At 43.2% G+C, this 23,330-nt stretch overlaps 3 protein-coding genes and 2 non-coding genes across 6 annotated transcripts; 4 read left to right on the forward strand and 1 right to left on the reverse strand.

Annotated features, from left to right (window-relative positions):
* Positions 1–5,483: 5,483 nt before the first annotated feature.
* Positions 5,484–9,608, forward strand: prim1 (DNA primase subunit 1). Its single transcript, XM_076984686.1, has 13 exons — positions 5,484–5,672; positions 5,928–6,085; positions 6,321–6,427; positions 6,518–6,591; positions 6,918–7,054; positions 7,317–7,375; positions 7,488–7,597; positions 7,696–7,787; positions 8,005–8,137; positions 8,702–8,771; positions 9,028–9,125; positions 9,258–9,356; positions 9,453–9,608. Exons 1-13 carry the CDS (start codon positions 5,564–5,566, stop codon positions 9,470–9,472), a joined length of 1,266 nt encoding a protein of 421 aa, XP_076840801.1. The 5' UTR covers positions 5,484–5,563; the 3' UTR covers positions 9,473–9,608.
* On the reverse strand, positions 7,486–14,957 carry tfip11 (tuftelin interacting protein 11). The gene is made up of 15 exons (XM_076984685.1): positions 14,816–14,957; positions 14,188–14,397; positions 13,590–13,743; positions 12,873–13,029; positions 12,651–12,778; positions 12,327–12,482; positions 12,041–12,232; positions 11,586–11,900; positions 11,392–11,498; positions 11,142–11,310; positions 10,821–11,064; positions 10,588–10,730; positions 10,283–10,448; positions 9,752–10,123; positions 7,486–8,158 (listed from the first exon to the last, which is right to left on the reverse strand). The coding sequence occupies exons 2-14, from the start codon at positions 14,391–14,393 to the stop codon at positions 9,753–9,755; spliced, it is 2,508 nt and encodes an 835-aa protein (XP_076840800.1). The 5' UTR covers positions 14,394–14,397; positions 14,816–14,957; the 3' UTR covers positions 7,486–8,158; position 9,752.
* naca (nascent polypeptide associated complex subunit alpha) lies at positions 14,836–21,655 on the forward strand. 2 transcript variants are annotated; one of them, XM_076984683.1, is made up of 9 exons: positions 14,836–14,979; positions 16,023–16,099; positions 17,510–19,477; positions 20,043–20,128; positions 20,333–20,410; positions 20,534–20,680; positions 20,956–21,084; positions 21,228–21,350; positions 21,545–21,655. In XM_076984683.1, the coding sequence occupies exons 2-9, from the start codon at positions 16,030–16,032 to the stop codon at positions 21,557–21,559; spliced, it is 2,616 nt and encodes an 871-aa protein (XP_076840798.1). In that variant the 5' UTR covers positions 14,836–14,979; positions 16,023–16,029; the 3' UTR covers positions 21,560–21,655. The 2 variants fall into 2 exon arrangements, with proteins under 2 accessions (XP_076840798.1, XP_076840799.1); XM_076984684.1 differs by lacking the exon at positions 17,510–19,477 and having other exon boundaries at positions 14,867–14,979.
* On the forward strand, positions 20,787–20,861 carry LOC143485325 (small nucleolar RNA SNORD59). Its single transcript, XR_013122844.1, has one exon. It is a non-coding gene; the product is annotated as a small nucleolar RNA SNORD59 (small nucleolar RNA).
* LOC143485327 (small nucleolar RNA SNORD59) lies at positions 21,401–21,474 on the forward strand. The gene has a single exon (XR_013122845.1). It is a non-coding gene; the product is annotated as a small nucleolar RNA SNORD59 (small nucleolar RNA).
* Positions 21,656–23,330: the final 1,675 nt, after the last annotated feature.

Genomic DNA, 23,330 nt, shown 5'->3' on the forward strand with positions numbered 1-23,330 from the left:
AGTGTTTGTAAAACTGCATTGGTTGAAACAATAAACAGAATAATATTAGTGTGCAGTTTGGCATGTTGCACTGGGATTGATGTTATATACTGACTAACAGTGCTTGAATTTTTAATAAGGCTGAAGCTTTCATAGACAAATATCATATCGGTATATTTATGTTGGATGCATATGTCTCTCTGGACACTGGGACTATAAATGCAATGACTGTAATGCTTAGATGATTCTGAAGCCTTCTGGGTATGCGTAAGCCGTTCTGTGTATGGGTTACTCTCAAGGCCAAACTAAGCCATTACGGATGTCACAACTTCCCTGCAGAGTCTGTACTGTATGAGGAGACAGAGAGAGGACAGAGTAAGAGAACATGAAAACATGAGTATTCTTTCTTCCTTCAGTGTCAGACAATGCCCTTATGGCAGTGGGAATGTAGTCATAGCAACAGCCTAAGTGTTTCTAAGTGTGTGTGTGTGGAGCTGTATGAAGCATGAATACAGATTTACTTTTACAGATTCAAAAGAGCAGGTCAAATTAAATATTTAATGGACACCTCTTTGGTTTGTACACACTGTCTGTCTCTCTCCTCTCTCTCTCTCTCTACAGCAAGGAATGGTCTGCTTTCTCTTTGGAGATGAAAGCACTTTAGAAAATCTATGCAGCAGAAGAGAGAGAAAAGCTCTGATATAAAACATAAAGGTTTGGCCTAACACTTTAATCACTATCACAATGCAGTATTATTACCTAATAATACAAAGTATGTTTACTTGTTTGTTGATTTCTGACTATATTAAGTTTGCATATTCTACCTATCCAAACTTACATCTTTCTACAAATTGTTGATGCTCTTTGGTCATATTTAAGTTGTGTTTTTCTGTTACAGGACCACAAACACAACATGTCAGACCAAGGAGACGAAAGCCTCAGCACCTGTTTTGAAGCCGGCTCAATTCCCTTCTCCTACGGAAGGGCTAGCAAAGGAAAGACTATAGCCTGGGGATTTTCCACTGAGGAAAAAGACGGTTCCGCCCCCGCACTGAGGATGCCACTACAGAAGCAGGAAAGCTGAACAATAGAATGTAGTGGGTCGGAGGTGGAGAAGGTGGTGGAGGAGGGGAGCTGTGGGGTGGAGCCCTGCCACACTGGGCCGTGCCACTCAGATAACCCCCCGCTTCCCTCCCAGACCCCCGTCCTGCCCCGCAATAACAGCCATTGTTAGCAGGCTGACATTATAACACTATTTTCAGCAAGGCTGAGCGAGAAAACGGGCGGGTGCTAACCACGCTGAACAGACTTTTGTTAACCACACTGAACGGGTGGGTACTAACCACACTGAACAGGTGGGTGCTAACCACACTGAACGGGTGGGTACTAACCACTCTGAACAGGTGGGTGCTAACCACTCTGGTGCTAACCACGCTGAACAGACTTTTGTTCACCACACTGAACGGGTGGGTACTAACCACACTGAACAGGCGGGTACTAACCACACTGAACAGGTGGGTGCTAACCACTCTGGTGCTAACCACGCTGAACAGACTTTTGTTAACCACACTGAACGGGTGGGTACTAACCACACTGAACAGGCGGGTACTAACCACACTGAACAGGTGGGTGCTAACCATGCTGAACAGGCTTTTGGTAACCGTGCTGAACAGACTTTTGCTAACCACTCTGAACAGGTGGGTACTAACCACTCTGAACAGGTGGGTACTAACCACTCTGAACAGACTTTTGCTAACCACTCTGAACAGGCGGGTACTATGCACACTTCCTTTAACTCCCTTCCTCATGGTACATGAAGCCTGCAGCTTTGATTCTTGTATCACTAGCTTTTAGTGGGAGTGAATGAATTTTCTTTGGCACTTCTGAGATGTCATAAATAAAACATAAAAACATGAACTAAAAATAAGAATACTGAACAAAAAATAGATTAGGGAGGACCACATAACTAAGCCTTTGGTTTTGTAAATGTGGCACTTGTAGTAGTAGTGACGATGGTTAAATGAATACAAAGAGTGAGATACAGAAATGCCATTCACCATTTGTTGAGTCTGCATATTAGATTAACTGCTTGTAGACATTAGGTCAGACAGAAAACTATACAGTATGTAGCACTAGCCAGACAGGTGTGTTGCATTATATATCCACTGTAAATAAGCATGATGGACAAAATCATGCTAGTTAATTTACCTAAGTATAAGTACATAGGTAATCTATTAGAGTGAGATCTTCAGTTAGTAGTGGAACTGTGCTCATCATTTTCAGCCAGAAGTGCACTCACTTAGTGTGACGAAGGACTATGACTGGATGAGAGGGAATAGGCCAGAGTGTTCAGGCAATGAACCACCAAGCACCACTTCAGAAATGTCTCGTTCTGTCATTCCCTTCAGCCATGCGACTCCTTTCACTCTCACATCCCATGACTCTATATTTGCCAACAACAATATTGATCACAAAATCCATAGTTCTACCATAGGACTACTGTAAATAAAACTTTGAGAAGTCCAGAGCTGCTCAACAAATCCAACAAAATCAGTGATTGCAAAGGATATATGAAAGAGGTGGATGCTGCTTACATCAAGACCAGAGAAGTCCTTGGGGTCACTGCATGACAGCGTGGAGAGAAGGGAGGAGGGGGCACTACAACGTGTAAAATCTTCTGTACAGGGTGAGACAAACATCCATGAATACATCTAAGCTTTGGCCCCTAAACATGAGCTGATAAGGGAGCGCTTAGAGAGATGGGGGATGTGGTCACCATGGAAGCCGGGGAGGAGCCATGGCAGAGTAAGGTCCACCATGGAATGTACCACTGACAAATAGCAGAGGAGGCAATCCCATATAAGGCAACCCTACCAAAGGACAAAGCAGGACTGAAGGACCGTGAAGAGGCGTTAATCATGGCAGCACAAAATCAAGCACTAAGCATTAAGTCAGGCCCAAAATGCAAAGGAACCTCTTGAGACAATCCAGCACCTAACAGCATTATGCGTAATGCAGGGAAAGAATTCGCAAGCATCACCAAATTAATCAATTCGGAAAATTATGAATTAATAATTCTGAAAATAATGAAAGGCACAAAAGCAAGCATGATGTTGAAAGAACACCCTGTCTGTGAGACATGATTACGTCTGTGTAAGGAAAGATTCAGAACCACCACTCTGCACCCAAGAGCACAAGACCACTGTAACCTCCTTCATTCTAACGATGAGACGCATTTGAAACCACCAACAGTATTTCTAGATCTGGCTGCCTACAGTCAAACTGAGTAACTGTGGATGAAGGGCCTTGGTCAGACAAGTAAGCATGAACCCAGGGGTCACTATGAATGAGATCCAGAATTCCTTGGCAGAGATGGGAAACCTTACAGAATGTCAGCCATCACTGCCTTTATTGTAGAGTGTAGAGTCCCATCCTCTCTTAAAGGCACAGTAGAGCCCACTTTCCAAGGTCATATGGTACAAGATTTGATTAAATGAAACTACAAATCCCAGCAGCATGAATGAAGGAAGCAAGACACTGAGAGTGACCTTATTATTAACATCCCTGCAGTCAAACACAGTGGTGGCATCATCAAATCAAATCAAATTTTATTTATATAGCGCTTTTTACAACAGTTGTTGTCAAAGCAGCTTTACAAGTGTCCGAGTCCAAGCCCCCAGTGAGCAAGCCAAGGGCGACAGTGGCAAGGAAAAACTCTCTAAGGGCATGAGGAAAAAACCTTGAGAGGAACCAAGACTCAGGGGGGGACCCCATCCTCCTCTGGCCGACACCGGTCACCATCATGTTTTTTTTCTGCAACAGGAACTGGGAAGTCAGGATAGAAAGATGGATGCGGAAAAATATAGAGTAATCCTTGGTAAAATAAATAAATAAATGATAACTCTTAAATAAAACCTTTCAAATGTGCCCAAGATCACAAGATGAGGCAAAGATTCAAAAGAATACCAAGAGAACACAGGAGTGACTTGAAACACATGAATTACCAGGAGTGGCAAAGCCAGTGTTTGACATGTATCTAACCCAAGACCTGAAAATGGCAGTGCACTGATAATCCCCATGCATCTAGCTCAGCTTCATGATTGTGAAGAATAGGAGAAACCTTTTTAATTTAACCTTTATTTTACCAAGAATAATCCCATTGAGATTCAGAATTTCTTTTTTCTGGCCAGGACAGCAGATTAATAGTTACATATTAAAATATACAATGTACAACCAGACAACATAAAACAGAAAAAGATAGTTGGTAATTTAGCATAATATCAATATGGTCATTAGCAGTGTTAGCAGTAACGTGTAATGTACGTTTAGTGTGCATAATACTAATGTGCATTCAGTATTCAAATAGTTCTTTATCCTAGCGTTAATCTGTGTCATTGTTGGTAAGTAATCTAATTTAAAGTGACAATTTACACCAAGATGAAGATGCAAAAACATTGAAGACATTTTCACCAAAGACAGTTTGCATTTGGGTTATATTATATATAACATTCAACAGAGAGGTATGCCAAGCTTGTAGGCTCATTCCCAAGAAATCTCAAGACTGTCTTTGTTGCCAAATGTGCTTTAATCAAATAACTAAAAATATCAAATATCAAAAAACATTTACTATAAGACTCTGTAGTACTCACCTCACTTGGAAACTTCTTCACATTTATATATCAATACAGTATTAGCCCACGAGATTTATATTTGTTACAACCTTTAGGGTTTCAATAACATAAGATGTACAGCAGCATAGGAAGCAATAGTGACGAATATTTATGGGAAGCGAATGCATACAGGTGAGCGAAATGGACTAGGCCTCAAAATTAGATGTTTTAACTGGATTTGAAAGAAAAATGTGTGACACTTTCTCTGATAAGGAGGTCAGCCTTGAGAGTTTGTACACAAACCTATTTAATCGTTATAGGAAGGCAGGGACTGCTGTGTAAAGTAGCAGTCAATGATCCTTATGGAATCGCATGACTCATTTCTACAATAAAAACTCACTCCCCAAGACGCAAACATCTCCACTGATGCTACTCTATAATGTAACAACCACTGCACTGCAGGTGGGTGGAAGAGAAGGGTGGGGCCGATGAAGTTGGAGGAGGGAATTGTTTTTTTCAGGAAGAGCTCGCCATCTAGTGGTTAAAAACATAATTACTAGATATCGATCATTAGAACCGGTCCCACGGGCGCGAACATTTTAAATGCTCAAGACACTTGTATTACATTATTGTTCAATGATATCAGATTACACATATTCCGTATTAGGAATAAGTATTTCATTAACTATAAAATATAACTATATAAAGTATTTAATATACATACATATATGGAAGCTCTGCATCATTGGTCAAAAAATAGTTATTCAGCTTTTCGTTTTTCCTTTGTACATACATATATCAGTCCGTTAATTCATTCCACAAGTACACGTTAGCGTGTCCGCCTCTAGGTGGCAGCAGAGCACCAAAACGGAAAAAGAAACATGAAAAACCACCGAGCAACGAACTTCGTCATTTCTCCCAAATTTCCCGCGCAGGTCCGTCCGTCAGTGGCGGTGTTTCACTCGTCTGTAGCGATGGCGTCCTCCGACTACAACCCCGCTTGTTTGCCCGACCTGTTGCCCCTTTATTACCGACGACTGTTCCCGTTTTCACAGTATTACCGATGGCTAACCTACGGTGGCGGTGAGTAGTTAAATCTCTTAGTAAAGCAGGAAGGAGGAACCGTCTTCAGGTAACGTAGCCAGTAAACTTGGCTCGTTGTGTTCGCTGTGTTGTTTAATGAGTTTGGAGATGATGGCGGGCACTAAGAAAGATTTAAGAACAGTAATAACAATATCACATCACACAACATGCATTCAGTTACAGTAACTAGACAGTAATATGCAAAACACACAAAAAACCCCACAGTCTTAACATTATACACTTTCTGTGTACCAGTGTCCAAGAATTACTTCCAGAACCGTGAGTTCTCCTTCACTCTCAAAGATGACATCTACGTCCGGTACCAGTCTTTCAGTACACACAGCGAGCTGGAGAAGGAGATGCAGAAAATGAATCCATACAAGATTGACATTGGAGCAGTCTACAGCCACAGGGTAATAATACAGTTATTATTATACTTTCAATCTAGTCATGTATCAATGATTAATTCCTATTTATTCTATTATTGTTGCATGCATTTTCAATCTAGTCATGAATTAATTATTCAATCTATAACCTTTTAAATATGTCAGTCACAGATGTATAACTAACCTTTTTTATCATATTCAAGTCATCTTATTTGAGATCGAGCTGTTGATTTAAGCATGTTTTGTGTTCTATGACTGACAGCCTAGTCAGCACAACACGGTGAAGTCTGGAGCGTTTCAGGCCCTGGAGAAGGAACTGGTCTTTGATATTGATATGACTGACTACGATGATGTCAGAAGCTGCTGCAGGTACCTTTTCTTTTACAGTCGAGAACTTCTCTTTCTCACTCGCCATGTGTTTTAAAATTGTTTGTTTTAATCTATTAAATTCATTTCCAGTGCTGCTGATATTTGCTCTAAGTGCTGGACTCTGATGACCATTGCGATTCGTATTCTGGACCGGGCACTAAGAGGTAAGACCGCAGTACGTGTGTGTAAATACTGAACTGTTATTACACTGTGACCTCTTTCACTATAATTGATTATATACCATTGAGACACAGACATGCGGGAGGGTAAATGTGTGTTCTGGCTGCCATGCCAGTGTGCTGACTCGTTGGTCTGATCAGATCACACATTTGTCGCCTGGACTCCCACAGTCTGAAGCTAGGTCTGTCCGTGCTACATCTGAACTGTCACATTTGTTAAATAATCAGTGTTGAAGCTAAACTGGAGATAAAGTCATCTGACTAAAATGTGATGTTACAAGTTATGTCTTTTTCCTTTTTTTGTGACCCAGAGGACTTTGGCTTCCAGCACCTACTGTGGGTGTACTCGGGTAGGAGAGGGGTGCACTGCTGGGTGTGCGATGAAGCTGCCAGGAAGTTGTCAGCAAGTGCCCGTTCGGCCGTGGCAGAGTACCTCAGCTTGGTCAAGGTAAATCTCACTTTTGGACCTACTTTCACTCCGCATTAGGACCACATCGCTTAGAATCACGGAGCTGTGATTATATTACACACTTACAGGTCTCTTCAAGCCACTAGTTTACTTTTGTTTATTTGAACATTTCAGTCATGGGGCAGAAAAAATAAGTACTTTTTTTTTCTTTTGACAGAACTTGCTTGTTTTTTTCTCAGTTTTCAGTTTTAACTCAAATGTGCCTTTGTTTTCAGAGCTGACCTTGTGTGTGTTGATTTAGGGTGGTGAGGAGACTGTGAGGAAAGTTGTGCTGTCAGACCCTATTCATCCCTTTATTAGGTACTGCCCACCTTTCTTCAGATGAACCACTACCTGTAATCCATTCTTACCTGTACTCTTCATATTCCCTCTATAAGCTTTAAGTTGAGGTTTATGTGACACTGTTTGGCAGGCAGTCTCTCAGTGTGGTGGAGCGCTACTTCCCAAAGTACGCCATTCAGGACCAGGAGCTGCTGTCCTCCATGGAGAGTGTGGACAAAGTGCTCAGCCTTGTCCCTGAGGATATCCTTTCTTTCTTTGTGTCTTAACACGTGTGGAACAACAGATCTCTCGAGTATAAATGAACTGTCTTGATGTGATTTCTTTAACTATGGATGTACATATCAGGAAGGAACTGTTGGCGAGTTACCAGAAGGAGAAGAACCCTCAGAAGCGCTGGGAAATGCTGGAGACTTGTGTGAATGAGAAACAGGTCAACGTTTCTTCCAAGTATTCTTTCAAGCATTCTTTCAAGCATTTAAAGGCTCACTTTTATTGACTTTTGATTTGCCAGAATTGCTAATCCAAGTATACAATTATTTAACAGATAACAATTTGGTGTATTTACCAGTTGAAAACATTTGGCAATTTTAATATCACATGGAAAGAAGAATGATTGCATAGTGAAGTGTGTGGTTGTGATGGAGCAGATGAACTGTAAGAAGGGAGGCTACTTTGACAAGGAGATCATGCTGCAGTACTGCTACCCACGGCTGGACGTCAACGTCAGCAAAGGAGTCAACCATCTACTGAAGAGTCCGTTCAGCGTCCATCCCAAAACCGGTGAGCCTTCATACAGGGTATCTGCACATTTTTAAATCTCAAATTCAATGACTTTTAAGACCTTTTTAATACCTCTCACAAGAAAAAATAATACTATTACCGGGGATGCAGGTGTGTTCCACATCGTTGACGGGGGGGGGGGGGGGGGGGGTTGGCGAACGTAAATTGTTGACGTTGTTGAGGCCGTATACTCCAACGCTAGGAATCTAGCACTAGGACCCTGGAGCGGTTATTTTCGGCATTAGCGCTAGATTCGGCAAAGTTCACATCGCGACAGAACAACTGAACAACACACACTTATAATAATTTAATGCCTCCCCTCATAAAATTCCAGACATTTTAAGACATTTTTAGGCCTTGAATATGGAAAACTAAATTTAAGACATTTTAAGGACCCGCGGGTACCCCATAAGGGAGTGTGTGGACATCCAGCTGTCCTGTAGATTTGTGTGTGGATGTATAAAAGAATTCACTCTGTTGCCAGTTTAGTGGCATTTAAAATGGTTGAATATGTTGTAACTCATCCTCCAGTGTGTAATGAGTCTGTGATTTTTCTGTGTATAGGGCGAGTCTCTGTACCAATTGATATAAGAAACGTGGACAAGTTCGACCCTTTTGAGGTACCGACGATAAGGCAAGTGTTGCGTCTGTTTTAAAACATGCTCACTTGGAGGTACTGCTCATGTAAAAAAATTACCATTCTCTGTTGATCCTGATTCTAAAAGTCATTTGGAAATGCTTATTTTAGATATAGATAATTTCAAGGGAATTACCGTGTTTTACTGGTTTGCGTCACTAAAGTATAGTTGTGTAACTGTTAAGATGGACATGAAATATGACGTTGATCATCCAGGGTGGTGTTGGTCTGATCACCCTCTTAATGTTTATAGCCTCATCTGTGAAGAGTTGAATAAACCCAGAGTGGGTGAAGAAGAGGATGGTATAAAAGATAATGAACCAGAATCTGCTGAACAGCGCAAAATCAGAGGTGAGTAGCTTAACTGATGGCAAAAAAAACCCGATTTTCAGTGCTTCAGCCTGCAATGCTCATTGTTTCTAGTATGTTTATGCTTTATTTCTGTAGTGTAAATCTATTGTTGACTACATTTTCCATCCACAGACTACAAGCGTACTAGCCTGGCAAAGTACGTCAAGTTGTTTGATCAGTTTCTGGATGCAATGGCTCGCTCTATGAAAGGAGAGATTTTGAAGAAAAGTGGTACGTTCAGAATACATCTTTCCTTTCCAGCTTCCAGCACATTGAAAAAATGAGTATTCAGAACAAATCTTTAATCACTTATGACTTTTTTTCCAGATCTACAAAAAGAGTTTTGACCTGTCAGCGATGGGCCGAAACAGCAGCAGTTTTTGCTTCTTACTGCCTTATGGGGCTTTGTTTATAAAACAAAAACAAGTAATATTTACTGTACATTAAAATTTTCTTTGCTGGAGTTAATAAAAATGTTTGTTTGTACACATGAGCATTTTGTGGAATTCCACTAGAGACGTAATATTGGACAGGCTGAAATTTATTTAAGTTTTACAAATATATATAAAAAACAATACGACATTCGCTGAAACCCAGTCAAACAGCTGATACAAAAGGAAACGGACCTCACTTGGCCATATCGATGAGACTCTGTAGTGACGTTGGGACCCAGGTCTTCTTGCCCTGGACGAAGACCACCCCTCGCTCAATGTAGATCATGATCCTGCCAAACGTGTACAACTGCTTGCCCATGTGGCGCTTGCCCACCAGGGGCATGAAGACGATGCCGTTCTCCTCGGCCTTGGCCTGGATCAGGTCTTTGAAGTTGGTGGGTATGGAGGCGGGCAATGGGGCGGTGCCCGGTGGGCGTGGGACTCCGCCCTCCGTCTCACGCCGCTCCTGCTGCTGTACGGGAGCTTCATACTGGAAGTCCTTCCTCCTCTCTGTCTGGGTTAGATACGCAATGTTCTCCCTTGCTCCGGGCTGCATGTAGCCACCTGTGAGGGACAGATGACCAACGGTTTAAGGCAAATTCAAGTATGAAGTGTCGAAATCCGACTTTCCAAACCATAAGGCAGTAGGTAGAGAAAACACATTAATGATATGTGGAGTATATGGAACTTGAAGGAAGTCGAGTCACTGTATGCCGGACTGACCTAACCCAGACGCTACGGCTCTGTTCATGATGTCGAGAGCTTCGTTGAGCTTCTCCTTAATGACGGGGTGGCTGAGCAGAGTCTCTGAGAGCATGCTCTTCCATCCCAAATACCACTTGGTAATCTCCTCATAGTTAGGGTTGTTACTCAGCCAAGAACACAACACCTGCAAACACCAAATACAGGCAGATAAATGTGACAAAAACAGTGGAACCTGAAGGCACCAAATGATTAATATCAACTTTAAACATAAAACCTGATATAGCTTCATTTGACAAGAATAATGGGATAATACCCCAACCCACCTGTAACCATTTGTTGAAAAAGTGTTTGTCGAGAAGTCCCACCATGGTGCTGAGGGAGAGCATACCCTCCCAGTCCATCACCCAGTTGAACGGCTCAACCAGCTGCTGATGAGGGTTTACCACCAGCTCCCCCAGACACAGAGCTACAAAACACACAAATACGTCAGAAAATCTAAACTCCTCCATGTTGCCCCACGCCACCAAACACGGAGAACCTTCACGGTGAGGCGCACCTAGCTTGGGGACGATGTTTTTCACCATGAAGGCCTCCCAGGCTCCGGGAGTGAAGACGTCTTTCCAGGGCTGCAGGATGAGGCGGGCCGAGGCATCGCTGGGGTGCCAGCGCTGGAGAGCGTGGGCCAGCTTGCTGCGGATGGGCGGGTACAGCGGCTCCAGCCGTGCCTGCATCAGGGGCAGCCACGGGTGGATCCATGAATGGATCGGCACCGTGTCCGTCAGCGGGTTCCAGTTCTCTACCTGAGGAACCGGGTCGTATTTAGACAGTCTGCTTGAAAGGGGGCTGTTGTGGTAATGCGTGTCAGTTGAAAAATCACCTCTTTCTGTAGCCGCGGGAAGATGAGCTGCTCCAAGACGTAGTCCAGGATCCAGTGAGGCAGCAACGGGGCCCAGCAGTCCATGCAGTCCACCATTGAAGCTACATTCCTGGGCTGCCACTGAACTACAAAGCCCCGTAGTACTGGGACCCACACCTCCCATATCAGCCTGCAAGCACAAAGACCAAGTTCTTAAATTGTACCTCACAAGCTGCCACATTGCAGACTACGATTAAAGGCAAAAGTTCACCTGTGGTAGGGGTCCATGTTAATGGAATCAGGAATGCCATGAAGAAGCTGTGTGCCCTCTAGAATGGCCCTCCACTGACCAACCTCCTCTAGACCATATGAACAATCCTACAGGGAAGAATAAAACCTCACATTAAAACTGAGAAAATTAAAAGTGAAAATTCATAGAAATGTGGCTTGCAATCATTTTTTTACCTTCAGGGGATCCCAGTTTCTGAGTTTCTCGGTCAGCAGCGGGTGAACTGTGGACACGGCGAGGTCAGCGAGCCCCATGCTCTTGTACTCCTGGTAGTACTGCGTCTGCAGTCGGTGGAAGATGTCGGCACACTCCTCGAGGCCGAGCGGCGGGCCTCCCCCCTCCCCCGCTGCCTCTAGCCTCTCCACCAGCTCCAGCACCTGCTCCAGCCGGTCCACGGCCTCCGTCTCCTCGCCCAGCCTGGCCTGCAGGGCGGCGCTCTCGTGCGTCAGGGTCACCACCGTGTCTCGCTCGTGCTGCAGACGCCGGGCACTCTGCACGTGGTACCGCGAGAGACGCAAGCACGCGTCAGTAAGGAGTATGTTGGGTTCAGTTTGCTTTTTTTATCAATAGCATTCAGTGTTTTAGTAGTTTGTGTGCGAGACGATTCTGTGAAGATATGTGAGGCTCGCACCTGTAAAATGTCCTGCTCGGTGAGCTCGATGAGCAGTTTGAGGTTGTGTTCAAGTTCAGGAAGAGCAAAACCAGTGGTCTTCTGCTCTCGTGTACTGGCGCTCAGAGGAGCCTCGTCAGGAACGCTGTGCCTCTGACTCATCTGGCTGTAGCTGTAGTAAACTTTCTGCTCACGGCCAGTCATATCGATCACCTACATAGAGAGATTCTTGTGAAGTCTCTCAAGAACATGACAGCCAGTAATTATGCTGGAGGCGTGATCATATTTTAAGAGTCCATTTTCTCACCTTGACCTGGGCAAGCTCTCCCGCTGGTTTGCTCATGCTCTTATTAGCGAGTTTCCCATGAGCCTTCAGGTCCTCGACTGTTTTGTAGGAGTATTTGGGTTTTTTCTTCCCTGCTGCAGGGTCTTTACGCCACTGCCCCAATTCTCTCTGAAACTCCTGGAAACAGAGAGAAACAGCAACATGGACGCAATATAATGGGGGAAATCACGGTCTCATCCTGCAGGGTACGTGGGGTTCAGTGCACAAAGGCTTGAGGATGTGGAACAGGGTTTTTTTTCCCCGAATAAGGGGAGCTAAAGCAAATGAGGTGCAGTGTAATCGTACCTTCTCCTCCTCCTCCTCCGAGTCGACCACGGGGAAGTCCTGCAGCGACTGCTGGGTCCTCTCGTTCCCATAAGCCCCCACTGCTCCTTTGCCTTTCCGCACTTTGGCCTCAATTGGAGTTATGATGCCTGCAAACATGCGCACACATTGGGGCCCATTCACTAGACACCTGACTGCAACATCTTGATGATGGACGTGCAAAGAAACAGGAAGATATTCTACCCTGTGCGTTCTTGCCGAGGCCTTTGCCTGGGACGTAACCCATTTTCTGCAGGAGCTTCTGGCCAATGCCTCGCGTGTGTTTCTCCCAGGTGCCGATGTCCTGCCCAGGCCGGATACCACCTGCAAACGTCTTCTGAGTAGTCTTAAAATTCCCCCCCTTGGGAAAGCAAACCACATATAAAGTTGGAATATTTGTTGAGTCAGAACTCCTTTAAAAGTATCTGGTATATTTTGACCTTTCAGTTAAATTAAAAAAAGTTAAAAGTCCTTGTTTGTTCAGAAAGTGCTGAATCCTTCAGTCTTTTACAATTATGACTACTCAAAAATTCAATCTTCAACAACCATTAGAAAAGAGTTTAGATCTCAGCGCTACCATGTTCAGGTAATGTGAATTACTTTGATTACATCAATTCTGTAAAATTTATTTTGCAATTAATATAATTCAACTCAATGCATTGTTTATTAGTTCGACACAGTTTAGTATGAAAGATAACCTTAATCTGTTTCATCAAAACTTTACAAGAGTGATGTGCAATATTTAATTAAGTATTCATTCAAGAAAAGAATTTGTTTTTGCTGGTGTATATGTAACATATAAGAAAATAAAGGTATTAGTACTAGTTATGTGTTCAAGAAAACAGAAAGAGGCCAAAAATGGAACTGAGGCGTCCTGCCACTCATTCATCTTATTGCTTTGACTGGTAAAATTCAGAGTACCGTCTGCAGTTTTTTGGGTGCAGTAGTGCGGGGGGGTGGAGGGGCTTCTGCAGCTTCATCCGAGTCGTCCGAGTCCTCCTGCTGTTGCTCCTCAGCTGCAGTCTTACGCAGGCCGCCACTCACAAAGTTCACAGGGGCACTGTAGTCTTTCGACCTGCACAGTTGGGCATATATACAACTTATCTGCTGTCCACTCACAAAGTTCACAGGGGCACTGTAGTCTTTCGACCTGCACAGTTGGGCATATATACAACTTATCTGCTGTCCACTCACAAAGTTCACAGGGGCACTGTAGTCTTTCGACCTGCACAGTTGGGCATATATACAACTTATCTGCTGTCCACTCACAAAGTTCACAGGGGCACTGTAGTCTTTCGCCCTGTATAGTTTGGCACATATAAAACTTATCTGCTGTCCACTAAGGGGCAGACTCTCAAATCTAGATATGATTGCATTTTGTCCCCACAGAAAAATGAAAACTAACAGTTATTAAAACATAAAAGATAGGTTCATAACGTTGGTTTGGTGTGCCAGATGATCACCATGTGCGCGTTTGGGTTTAGATCTCTTCAAAATGTTCGTTTACAGAGCATCGTACCTTTTACCTCCAAAGCTGGGCCTCTCATCATCCGAATCATGCTCTGCCCATATGCCATATGTAGCCTCCTCTTTGGTCTGTCTGTGTCGACGCCTTTCGGGATTAAACTCATTGGCCAAGTCCCATTCAGACACCTCAAATTTCTCAATCTCAACTCCATCCTCCTCATCATCTTCTCTACGTCCATACAGATGGGACATAGACATTATTCTGAGAGAATCGAAATACATATATTTAAGTACATATTTTATACAGCACAAATTTGTTTAAATGAAAACCTTATGTTGTACATGGATTTACATAGGTTTTCTTGCTAGCTAGCTCACACAACGTTAAACTGTATCCTTCACTTAATTGTAACTTTAATTGTGTAAATATTATATATTAAATATTAAATTGTAATAAATCGAGAACATAATCAAGCATTATCAAGGCCCTAGTAGTCCAGAAATGCAAATAAAACGTTAATTAAGCAAGCTAGCTAGCTGGCAAAGCTAGTTAACTAATTAACTATCCAGCTGTTGCCGCATATTTTTTTACTTATTGCTGTCGAATATTACTTTACACGTAGAAAAATACATTTCATATAGTCAATATAGTTCATGTTTACAATAAAGACCAAACACACCTGCTGTGTGTGGTAGCTAACCAGCTACCTGCAAGCTTCGTTATCGCGACTCCGGTAGCAAGACTTCCGGTTGGTACCGGAACTGAAAGAACGACTTTGACGTCAAAGCCACGCAAAGGTCAGAAGTTCTCTCGCAGACATCTTGGACCCCGAGTTCCGACCTAGTAAGTGTTTCTGTGTTCAATCTTGTGACATCCAGCGTTTATAGACAGGTTTATTTCATCAAACGCTATCAGTGGTGTTGCCTTAGATCTAGGTTATAATAAATCGTAGATATTTGCATAGATCCGTGTTTTAGATACATAATATTTGTGCTAAATGCTACCACCAGACCGTTCAAAATGGGGGGAGACATGGACGTGCCTATTCACGGTCTCGTTAGCTATTTTACTTGTTCCTAACCGTGACGAGTCGAGGCTGGTGAATGAACACAATTATATATGTGTCCCATTGACCGTACTTCATTATAATCTGTGTAGACTATATTTGTGGACACTGAGAAGTAAGATAGTGTGCGACCGGTAGGCTGCCTGCAGTGATACACAGTGGCTCGCTAAGATAACTGACTAGCTAGCTACAGTGAGCTACAGACTAGCTAGTTGGACAAATCTACAGTCTACAGACTAGCTAGCTGGACTAAGCTACAGTCTACAGACTAGCTAGCTGGACTAAGCTACAGACTAGCTAGCTGGACTAAGCTACAGACTAGCTAGCTGGACTAAGCTACAGTCTACAGACTAGCTAGTTGGTCTAAGATACAGTCTGTTCATGCAGAAGAGACCAGGTCAGCCTTTCTGTCTCGATGAGCAGCTCGAGTTGTTTTAATAGGTAACAATACTGTTGTCTTTCCAGTGTTTGTCACTACTGTAGTTATCGGAAACGTTATTAGACAGTACGTTTTTCTTAGTTGAAATAAGTTTTGTGTGACATGGCCTTGGAGCGTACTAGTTAAAATTGTAAATTTCAGCTAAAGCTCATTATTAGTGGACTGGCTAACTGTTGTGGGTTAGTCGAATGCCACGCGCTTGTATGAGGTCCTAACTGTCAACCCTGCTATGGGTGGTTTGCGACCTGATAGAATTTGCTTTGCAACACATTAGGGAGAAAAATGCTAAATATCCAATTGAAACTATTAAAATAGTGCTTTTGGACTGTGTTTTACTACGGTGGCCGAATCCGTGTGTAATCAATTCTTCTTTCTTTGTAGCCAGAAAATGCCAGGTGAAGCCACAGAAACTGTCCCAGTGACGGAGCAGGAGATGCAGCAGCCCCAAGTGGAGACGGGTTTGTACTGCTGTTTCTGCCTCGTAAAAGCAAGCTGTTGGAGGGGTTCTGGAGCTTTATTCCGAAAAAATCCTAGCTCATTTCTTACTTGTTGGGCGATAAACATAATTTAATTTTAAAGGGAACAGCATGTTTGGCATAAAGTTCTGAAGAGAGATGAAAATAAAGGAATTGAATTAGTTTTTGATCGTTTTAACATTTTCTGACACTCCTTACCACTCACAAGCGATTGTGGGTATCATTAATGCAACACGTTTAATTGGGTGGAGAAAATGGTGTCAGGTTTTGTAGGATGGAAGTACTGGGTAGCGCTAAAGCTCTGATATACCTGACCTTGGAAGATTCAAGTTGAAGCATTAAAAAGGATCCAGGACCTCTCAAATGTAGTTGCCTGTACTGCATGACGTTTCCGTGAGGATACGTGTGTGGCAGTGTGTAAAGCACGGATTCGCGCGTTTTTCTTAAGTGAATGGGATGTAGACAAATTGCATGAATATTTTGCATGTAGTGTGGTTTGTTTCTAATTGCCACATACATAGTGCATCTTAAGTTGACTCCTTTGATCATGCGTTCTCAAACTTTAGGAGCATTTTGCTGATGCAGCGTAATGGAGTAGAATGGAGTGTTTTGTACAGTACAAGTTCCTTTCTTTAGTGAGAAATGGTACGTTTGGTGTGTGTGTACATGTATGTATGTATGTACATATGTAGGCACTGGTTAAAGTGGGCCTTTTTTTTCTTTTTACCATATATGAACCAGCTTTTTTGCCTTTGAAATGACAACTTTTGGAAGTATGTTTTGTTTTTATTGGATGCGTTCCCCATGCTCTGTTGCAAACAGACAATATATCCATCCCAAGCAAAGTTGGTCAGTTTAATTATTTGCAACATTAATGTCTGAGTGAAACTTTCTTAAGCTCCCGCTATAACTCTTCTGCTTTTACTGCTGTGTCTGAATGAAGTTGGAAAGTCAACTCTGGACACCATGTCTTCTGTCCTCTTACTGCTGAGGCTGGACATGTAACTCGGTTATCTTTAACCACGGAACGTGGTTATTTGCTCTGAATGAATATCTGCTCAAGCGAGACACGGGTCTTCTTTTTTTTTGCACTCACTGTATGTCAAAATAATATTGGCTAGCTTTATATCCCAAAGAAGTGCTATGCTCTATGGTGTTAGTGCTAGCACACATTCAGCAGATGTTGGCCTGTGCATTAATCTCCCACAAATCCGTATCTAGTGCTGTCATGCCTGTAGATGCTTGTTAATCCTGTCAAGTTGAAAGTGTGTGTGGCTTAGCTCCTTTTGTGCAAGGAGTGAGAGGTTTTGTTCTTCACTCTAATCCGCATGGGTGTGTGTTCTCCATGCAGTTGTTTCTGAAGTCAACTTTGAGCCCCTTTATTTTCCCCAGCCACACCTGCTGTACCTGCTGCTGCCTCCCAGCCAAAGGCTAAAGGGTCCAAATCTGATCCTAAGCTGTCTTCATCTACACATGCTTCTGCTCCCAAGCCTGTCCCTTTGGGCAGAAGGAAGCGCTCTTCTCTCTCTGCCTCTTCTGCTTCTCCAACCTCACCCAAATCGGCTTCCGCTCCTCGAGCTACCCCACCTTGCTCCCCACTCGCATCACCTCCAGCTGCCTCTGCAGGTGCAGAGAAGGCTGAGACTGTTCCTAAGGTTGTAAAAGCTGGTAAACAGGTGAAGCAAAAGAAAGCAGATGCTTTCAAACTTGCAGAACCTCTGAAGGTTTCTCTACCATCAACTGCATCTTCAGAGGTTAAAGTTGTGGACCCAGCACCAGTGGAGGCCAAACCAGGGAAAGATGCATCTCCTGCCCCAACCTCACCTAAGGTTGCAGTTCCTGCACCAGTGGAGGCCAAACCAGGGAAAGATGTGTCCCCTGCCCCAACCTCACCTAAGGTTGCAGTTCCTGCACCAGTGGAGGCCAAACCAGGGAAAAATGCAGCACCTGCCCCAACCTCACCTAAGGTTGCAGTTCCTGCACCAGTGGCAGCCAAACCAGTGAAAACTGTGTCCCCTGCCCCAACCTCACCTAAGGTTGCAGTTCCTGCACCAGTGGAGGTCAAACCAGTGAAAAATGTGTCTCCTGCCCCAACCTCACCTAAGGTTGCAGTTCCTGCACCAGTGGAGGCCAAACCAGTGAAAACTGTGTCTCCTGCCCCAACCTCACCTAAGGTTGCAGTTCCTGCACCAGTGGAGGTCAAACCAGTGAAAAATGTATCTCCTGCCCCAACCTCTCCTAAGGTTGCAGTTCCTGCACCAGTGGAGGCCAAACCAGTGAAAACTGTGTCTCCTGCCCCAACCTCTCCTAAGGTTGCAGTTCCTGCACCAGTGGAGGTCAAACCAGTGAAAAATGTATCTCCTGCCCCAACCTCTCCTAAGGTTGCAGTTCCTGCACCAGTGGAGGCCAAACCAGTGAAAGATGTGTCTCCTGCCCCAACCTCTCCTAAAGTTGCAGTTCCTGCACCAGTGGAGGCCAAACCAGTGAAAGATGTGTCTCCTGCTCCAACCTCACCTAAGGTTGCAGTTCCTGCACCAGTGGAGGCCAAACCAGTGAAAAATGCATCTCCTGTCCCAACCTCACCTAAGGTTGCAGTTCCTGCACCAGTGGAGGCCAAACCAGTGAAAGATGCGTCTCCTGCCCCAACCTCACCCAAGGTTGCAGTTCCTGCACCAGTGAAAAATGCATCTCCTGTCCCAACCTCACCTAAGGTTGCAGCTCCTGCACCAGTGGAGGCCAAACCAGGGAAAGGTGCTCCAAGATCTCCTAATGCTCCTGTGGCCCCTGTTACTTTTAAAGTAGTTTCCAAGCCTGCTGCTCCTCCACCCAAATCTTACTCTGAAGCTGTGGCATGTACTCCACCCAAAGTTGCAGAGGTGTCCAAGGTTGTTCCTGAGGTTCCAGTAGCTGCATCTCATGCAACTGCTAAGGTGTCTGAAGCTCCTAAGGCAGAGATTCCTGCAGTTAATCCAGAAAATTCTAAGGGTGCTGAAGTGTCTAAAGCTATCCCAGAACCTCTAAAGGCCCAGCCGGTCCCTGCTTCTGCTTCTAAGGGTAAGGCAGAGGCTCCAAAAAAGAAACCAGAGGTGGCTCCTCCTACTGTTGTAGCCCCGCCCCCTCGGGTTGCTCTTTCAGCTCTTCAGGAGGATGATGACCTTCCTCCCCTCATTCCACCTGAAAAGCCTTTGATGGCGCCTGTTTTCCAGCCCCAACCTGTGGCTGAAGCTTCACCCAAAGTAGCCCCAGTAGTTACCACTGTTGTTCCCCCAGCTGCTGCTGTCGCAGCCCCTAAAGGTCAACCTACTCCTACAGTAGTCAAAGCCCCACCCAAACCGGAAGCAGTCATCAAGAACGACAAGGGTATCACTCTGCCTCTTTTCTCACTCTGTCTCTTGCTGTTTTTTTCCCTAGTGTGTAATTTAGAATTTGATCTCCCCCCCTGTTTCATATTTACCGATTTATTTCTTGGTCATGTTTCACTATTTGGCATAGGTCAATGAATTGTATCAGTACTGGATATCCAGAAGCTACTGTCTTTGTTTCAAAAGGAAGTTGAACAGCTATTATGAAGTAAACACTTGGTCATTCAAATGTGGTGTGTGGACATTTCCAGAAATTCTAGGATGGCAGTTGTTGAAACTGATTTCACACAGTTTACTAGGATGAGGTTATCAGTTTTTGCACTATGCCTTTCAAATATTTACCGTTGCCTTTGGTTGCTTTCTTAAAGATCATTTTTTGGTAGTTACTTTAAAACGTTTACTAGCTAAAATGTGCTTTTTTGTCTGTGTGTAGATGGGGTATAAATGGGTTGTCATATTCTATATATCAGACCTTTTGCAATGCTGCCAAAACAAGTCATCTTACTTGATATTGCACGATTTGTTGTTGATCCTGTGACCCTGCTTTCCCTCTTCATATAAAGGGTCCGGCACTGAATCTGACAGTGACGAATCTGTTCCTGACCTCGAGGAGCAGGATTCTGCACAGGCACAGACACAGCAAGCACAGGTAATACCCTAGATACCCCGTACCATAATCTCCAGAGAGTTGAGCATTTGTACCTTGGGAGTACTCTGGAAATGTTCCAGTCGTATGTAATGGAAAGTGAAAAATCCAACATTTATAACTTAACATTTCTCATAATGGACTCAATGATGGGTATAAGGCCTCCTAAAGTACTCCAGGTTTTGCTAAATATCAGTGTTTCCGCAGCTCGCAGCAGCGGCCGAAATTGACGAGGAACCTGTCAGCAAAGCAAAACAAAGCCGAAGTGAAAAGAAAGCAAGAAAGGTTTGCACGGAATCCACATTTTACTGTACCCAACTAGTGGAGCATCACTGAAATCCACATTTTACTGTACCCAACTAGTGAAGCATTACTGAAATCTTACCTTTCTCTCTTGTATTTTACCAGGCAATGTCCAAATTGGGTCTCAGACAAGTGACGGGAGTTACCAGGGTAACGATTCGCAAGTCCAAGAACATTCTGTTTGTAATCACCAAACCAGACGTCTATAAAAGCCCCGCGTCAGACACTTACATTGTTTTCGGTGAGGCCAAGGTAAGAAAAATAAAATTGTGCAGTCAGACAAAATACACAATCTATTTTATCATATGCATATATTGCGTGGTGTTCGGTTGGACAGCTTTTTGATGCGTTTACATCCTCTCCATGATGATTTTAAATAGTTTGACTTTCGTTCTTCTGACTCTGATGAAGCCAAACTCTTTTTCTGAGAGGATTGTTCTATTGTCATAAGTGATGAATGAATGATTTGATTCATATGATAGTATGAGTTGTTGTAATGTCATTGTGGCTGTGCTCCCACTCATCAGATTGAAGACCTGTCCCAGCAAGCTCAGCTGGCAGCTGCAGAGAAGTTCAAGGTCCAGGGAGAAGCTGCGTCAAACATCCAGGAAAATACACAGACACCCACAGTACAGGAGGAGAGCGAAGAGGAAGAGGTGAGTGCTTCGTTTCCATCATCCTCACATAGCCAAGCACTCGTGTTAATGCAGCATCAGTGAGTTGCTGTTTAATGGCTGAGACTTTTCTCCACAAAGCATGAGTTGTGATTTTTGCTATTTGTCTGGTATTTCCTTTCTAGGTTGATGAGACTGGCGTGGAGGTTAAGGACATTGAGCTGGTGATGTCACAAGCCAATGTGTCTCGGGCAAAGGCGGTTCGTGCACTGAAGAATAACAACAATGACATCGTCAATGCCATTATGGTGAGTGTAGACAAGTAGACTTGGTCAGATATATCCATTTGCACCAACGTGCTTCTATGATGATTTTAACAGTAAGACTTTCGTTCTTCTGAGTCTGCTGAAGTTAGCATCTGTTCTGAGAAGAACTGGTGGTTCAATGGAAACGAGTTTGCCCTGTATGGTTTATTTAACATGATTCCTTTCCCTCCCGACAGGAATTGACGATGTAGGTGGAGATCAGAGTGGGTCAGATTTAGATGTTGCTGAATTAATCTACACTATTTGTACAATTTATACCCAAGAGAATAAAGTTGTGGATTGATGAACTCGATGTCTGGACTTTTTTTTATTTCATTAAAGTTTTTCTCAAAATTTTGCAACAAAACTGCATTGACAAATCAACAGTGATGGCTTAAGCTGTGTGAATCGCTCCTCGTTTACCTGTGTAAACAATATGATGCACGACACGCGATTGAGCCGAAACTCGGAAATGTAATCTGATTACTGATTACTCCTTTTAAAAGTAACTGTTACATTACTGATTACTTGATTTTAAAAGTAACTACGTTGGATTACAAGTTACTTTAGTAGTTACATTCAGCAGCAAAATTAATGTTTCCAAAACTCAATTTATTGGAAGTTTTTTAACAGTAACAATGTATTGAAGCAGGTTCAATAACCGCTACACTATCTCCTGACATTACGTTTGTGTAGCTGTGCGGTGTTATTTGTAAACTTATTTGTAAACGTAATACAAGAGAACTGTTCAGTCAGACAGCTATTTGTTGTGAAACGAAATACAATTACAATTTCAAGCATTTTTAAGTAGGCTACGTTAGTCAAAATTCCAGCACTTTTCAAACCTAGAACACAATGCAAAATTAAAATTCGTCAGGTAAATGTTCCTTTCCCTGTTTTTGATGGGTGTTTCTTTACACTACACATCGTTACAGGAGCACACTGTAAAAATTGACTTGTAAATCACGCTCTCACAGGGTCGCGTGCGGAGTTGAGCGCTACGGTCAGACGCAAAAGTAGAACTGAGCCAAGAAGAAAGCAAAAATATATTTTTACTAATGAAAAAAATAGTAACGCACAGTTACTTGGATAAGTAACTTTAATCTGATTACTGGACTGGAAATAGTAGCGCGTTATATTACTCGTTACCGAAAAAAGTGGTAAGATTAGAGTAACGTGTTACTGACATCACTGCAAATCAACTAGTGCATGTTGTCCATTGTAAATGTTCAAACCCATAATTTATTTAGCAAAAAACATCATTTGGTAGTGGAGCTGCCACATGTCAAGGATTTCTGGAAATCATGAAATCTTTATTTAATGAGATTTTAGATTTAATATGATTTGGTAACCTTATTTGGTAACACAAAAATAATACGTTGATCATGGAAACCACAACATAATGGCTGTAGCTGTTCATGACCAATCCTAAAATGTTATTCATATTTTGGTCTGAATTCTCATTGCTTGCAAATCTTACACAACTGGTCATCAGTCAATGCAGTCATAAAGGACAGTGTTCCTCTCCATCACAGATCTGCTGCGAGGGGCTTTGGGCACATCCACACATCTGGATTTATACTCCATATTCCGTATTTGTCTATCCTAACAACTTCTGCCTGGGGATGCAAACGATCACTGTCCCTATGACCAAATGACACATGTAGAGTGCACAACTATGGCTTGTCCTGACGTAACACAAGCCCAGCAGCTCTGCCAGAGATGGAGAGATTCTGGAGCAGGTAGTCCTGGAACTTTTCCCCATGCTGCACTGCCAGGGAAAATATTCTCTTATGTTTATGAACACGGCCCAATGGGAACTATGGTCAATGACATGAAGCACATGGTGTAAACCATTGTCTTTTTTAATTTGTGCTGTTTTTGTTTAGTTCTTTATACATTTTTATTGCTTCCTCAGAAAATTTGTACAGAATAATTTTCAGATGAATCCCAAGAGATGATAATGCGTGTGTGTGTCAACTG

The sequence above is a fragment of the Brachyhypopomus gauderio genome, chromosome 21 (assembly GCF_052324685.1).
Source record: "Brachyhypopomus gauderio isolate BG-103 chromosome 21, BGAUD_0.2, whole genome shotgun sequence".
NCBI lineage: Eukaryota > Metazoa > Chordata > Actinopteri > Gymnotiformes > Hypopomidae > Brachyhypopomus > Brachyhypopomus gauderio.